This window comes from Aplysia californica, unplaced genomic scaffold, assembly GCF_000002075.1.
Source record: "Aplysia californica isolate F4 #8 unplaced genomic scaffold, AplCal3.0 scaffold00089, whole genome shotgun sequence".
Classification (NCBI taxonomy): domain Eukaryota; kingdom Metazoa; phylum Mollusca; class Gastropoda; order Aplysiida; family Aplysiidae; genus Aplysia; species Aplysia californica.
Genome location: NW_004797359.1, coordinates 1,635,562 through 1,638,928, shown reverse-complemented (window position 1 = coordinate 1,638,928; position 3,367 = coordinate 1,635,562). Strand labels below are relative to the sequence as shown.

Here is a 3,367-nt window from a genome sequence, read left to right as displayed (position 1 = left end):
AACAACAACAACAACAACAACAACAACAACAACAACAACAACAACAACAACAACAACAATAACAACGACAACAACAACAAGAACAACAACAACAACAACAGCGTTCATGTTTCGAGGTTGTGGAATCAGCAAAGGCTTCTTGTCCTCGTCTCCTCGGCTATTCTTTTTCTATGAGAGAGAGAGAGAGAGAGAGAGAGAGAGAGAGAGAGAGAGAGAGAGAGAGGGAGAGAGAGTTATAAATTTGTGCTAAAAAAACAAAACAAAGTAAAACGAAGCAAGTATTGGTGGTTCAGATGGGTTAACAAGACACGACAACCCTTGCTTTTAGAAGAAGAAAAAAAACAAAGGAAAAAAACAACAGCACAAAACAACCCCAAAACATCTCCAAACAAACCAACAACAAAACCTGAGGCTCTCCGCACCCCACAGTGGGGACTAGATCTAGCAATAATAGATATCTCTAGCGTGTTTGTAAAACTGTTCTAAGCTAGCCATTGGTGTGGATATTGTGTATTTGGGAATCTTTGTATGCACAATTTTGTATCATGTTTGATGTGATTTATGGCTATAAACTAAGGATGTATGATTGGCATTGTATTCCAAATTTCCTCACGAGGATCAATAAAATATAATAATAATTAATTTCGTTCTATTTTCCATTTATTTGTTCAGCAATGAGTTTCACGGCCAGACACAGAGATGAGCTAGAAGACAAGGGCTACACGGTTATAGAGGACGCAGTGCCCAACCACAGAGAGCTCAAGGCATCCTTCTTTCAGTGGATGACAGACATGTTCGGGGAGGGGGGAACTCCATACAGTCAGTATTCCATTGTGCGACACTACCATGTCGGCCACCTGGAACCCGCCTGGTCAGCTCGGCTGCAGGTACGTTTTGGGGTTGTTGTTGTTGTTTTGTTTTGTTTTGCTTGGTTTGGTTTTTTCTTGTAGATCTAGATCTCGTTGTTTTTGCACACCCCATCGTCGACACAAATTGAAAGTGTGTGTGTGTGTGTGTGTGTGTGTGTGTGTGTGTGTGTGTGTGTGTGTGTGTGTGTGTGTGTGTGTGTGTGTGTGTGTGTGTGTGTGTGTGTGTTTGTGTCTGTGTATGTGATCTCGAGTGAGAGACCGTGTCTGTGTGTGCGTATGAGTGTGTATGTGTGTGTGTGTGTGTGTTTGTGCGTGTGTGTGTGCATGTGTATATGTGTGTGCATTTAGAGATGTACATAATAAATAAGTATAATAAGTCTACGTGTGTTTATGCATATTTTATATATTATTATTATGTTGCTTCTTCAGGTGAAGAAATTCTTCGAGGCCCTCTGGGGCACAACTCGCTTGTTGACGAGTGTAGACGCTGTGGCGATTGGCCAGCCACCAGAGAAGGGCGTGGAAGAATTCGACAGCGAGCATCAGCATTGGCTACACGTGGATCAGGGGGCGGGGCGAGAGAGTTTGCACGCCTATCAAGGGGCGGTCTATCTAGAAACGGTAAGCATACTAACTTCCTTCTATTTTTTTATTTTTCTGTATGGCAAAAGCAAAGTATCAATATGTATTAAATCTAGTAATTAACGTTACATCTATTATAACATTAATAAAGCGCTCAACAACGATTAAAAAACACAGGCTCCGAGTGTTTGTGATGAGGATGGGGATGATGATGATGATGATGATGATGATGATGATGATGATGATAATGATGAAGGTGATGATGATGATGATGGTGATGATGATGATGATGATGATGATGATGATGATGATGATGATGATGATGATGATGATGATGATGGATCCTACTTTTGGGAACTTTTCAATTCAATATAATATATAAATAATTTATTACAAAGATGGAGATGCCGATAATAAAAACGATATAATTATAAACATTAACAATGATGAACCCTTCCTCCTAACCCCCCCCCCCCCCCCCCCACAAACCAAATCCCACCCAGGCTGACCACGACGACTGGACGTTCGAGATGCTAGAAGGCTCTCACAAGTACCACTCCGAGTTCTACTGCCACAACAAGAAAGCCGCCATGCGCTCTTCCCTTTCCGACTTCTACGGGATGAGGCAAGCCGACTTAGAATGGTTCCACTCCGCAGGTTGGTTCATAAGTTGTTGGATTGAAGAAAGCATGCTTGAATTTATGTAATTGTACATGTACATTGTATTTCATACATTGTCGGAGCTCTGATAGAACGCGGCTAACTCGAATATTGGCAAAAATATTTTACTTTTTTTTGGGTTTTGTGGATTTTTTAAATTATTGTTGTTGTTGTTGCTGTTGTTGTTGTTGTTGTTGTCGTTGTTTCTGCGCACCAAAATATTCCTGCAATGTCGACGTAAATTAAATCCAGATTCAAACTACATTTGTAGGCCTACATGTTGTGCAAATGCTTGAAAATACGCTTTACTTTAAATTCTGTAAGAACCTCGCTATCCACCAAAGTCAAAGTGGCATAATGTTCGATCCTTCGAACCTCGTCGATTACGCAATAGCGAGATCATAGTGGCGCAGCAGTCGAGCGTCACGTATCAGTGAACCTCGCCATTCTCCTCCATATTATTATATGGTCACTTAGTTACTTTGTCGATTTCACTTGATGTGCTGAGGGTGGGGATATCACGCACGCAAAACGTATAAATAAAAGTAAGTAATGATAGTCTTGCTCACTTCATCAGGACTTCATAACAATAAAACATAACCCGCACCCGCAACACGTCACTCAGGGCATCCGATTGGGGTGGGGTGGGGTGGGGAGGGGTTCTGTTGCTGTTTGCTCCTTCTTTCCTATCAAACTTCTATCATCTCTCTCTCTCTCTCCATCTCTCTCTCTCTCTCTCTCTCAATATTATATATATATATATATATATATATATATATATATATATATATATATATATATATATATATATATATATCTGTACTTCCTTCGAAACTTGTACGTTACTCTCCTGTAACTGTAAGTGTAATAGGATCAACCCAAACCAATGGCACTAATGTATGGCCCATTTGTGTTACAAAAGCCGTAAAACCGTAAAACTCATTTTACTTTTACCCAAGGAGGTTATAGTAATAGTTTGTTGTAATTTTAAGGTCCTTGCTTTTCCCCCCAACCGCAGGCTGCAGACGGAAGAGGGTGCCGGTCAAGGCTGGAAGTCTTCTGTTGTGGGACTCTCGTCTGGTGCACGCTAATGCCAGGCCGGTCAAAGGGCGGGAACACACGGATAGGTGGAGGTAAGGGTGTGTGTGCGTGTGTGTGTGTGTGTGTGTGTGTGCGCGCGCGCATGTGTGTGTGTGTGTGCGTGTGTGTGTGTGTGTACACTAATGCCAGGCCGGTCAAAGGGAGAGAACACCCGG

At 41.8% G+C, this 3,367-nt stretch overlaps 1 protein-coding gene across 1 annotated transcript in view; it reads left to right on the top strand.

Moving 5' to 3' along the window:
• LOC101849040 overlaps window positions 1-3,367 on the top strand; it is a 7,272-nt gene that overhangs the window by 1,239 nt on the left and 2,666 nt on the right. The window contains exons 2-5 of the mRNA XM_005094812.3: window positions 673-887; window positions 1,299-1,490; window positions 1,955-2,108; window positions 3,130-3,244. Coding sequence (XP_005094869.1) covers window positions 675-887; window positions 1,299-1,490; window positions 1,955-2,108; window positions 3,130-3,244 — 674 coding nt within the window. The 5' untranslated portion in view covers window positions 673-674. The remainder of the gene's footprint in view (window positions 1-672; window positions 888-1,298; window positions 1,491-1,954; window positions 2,109-3,129; window positions 3,245-3,367) is intronic.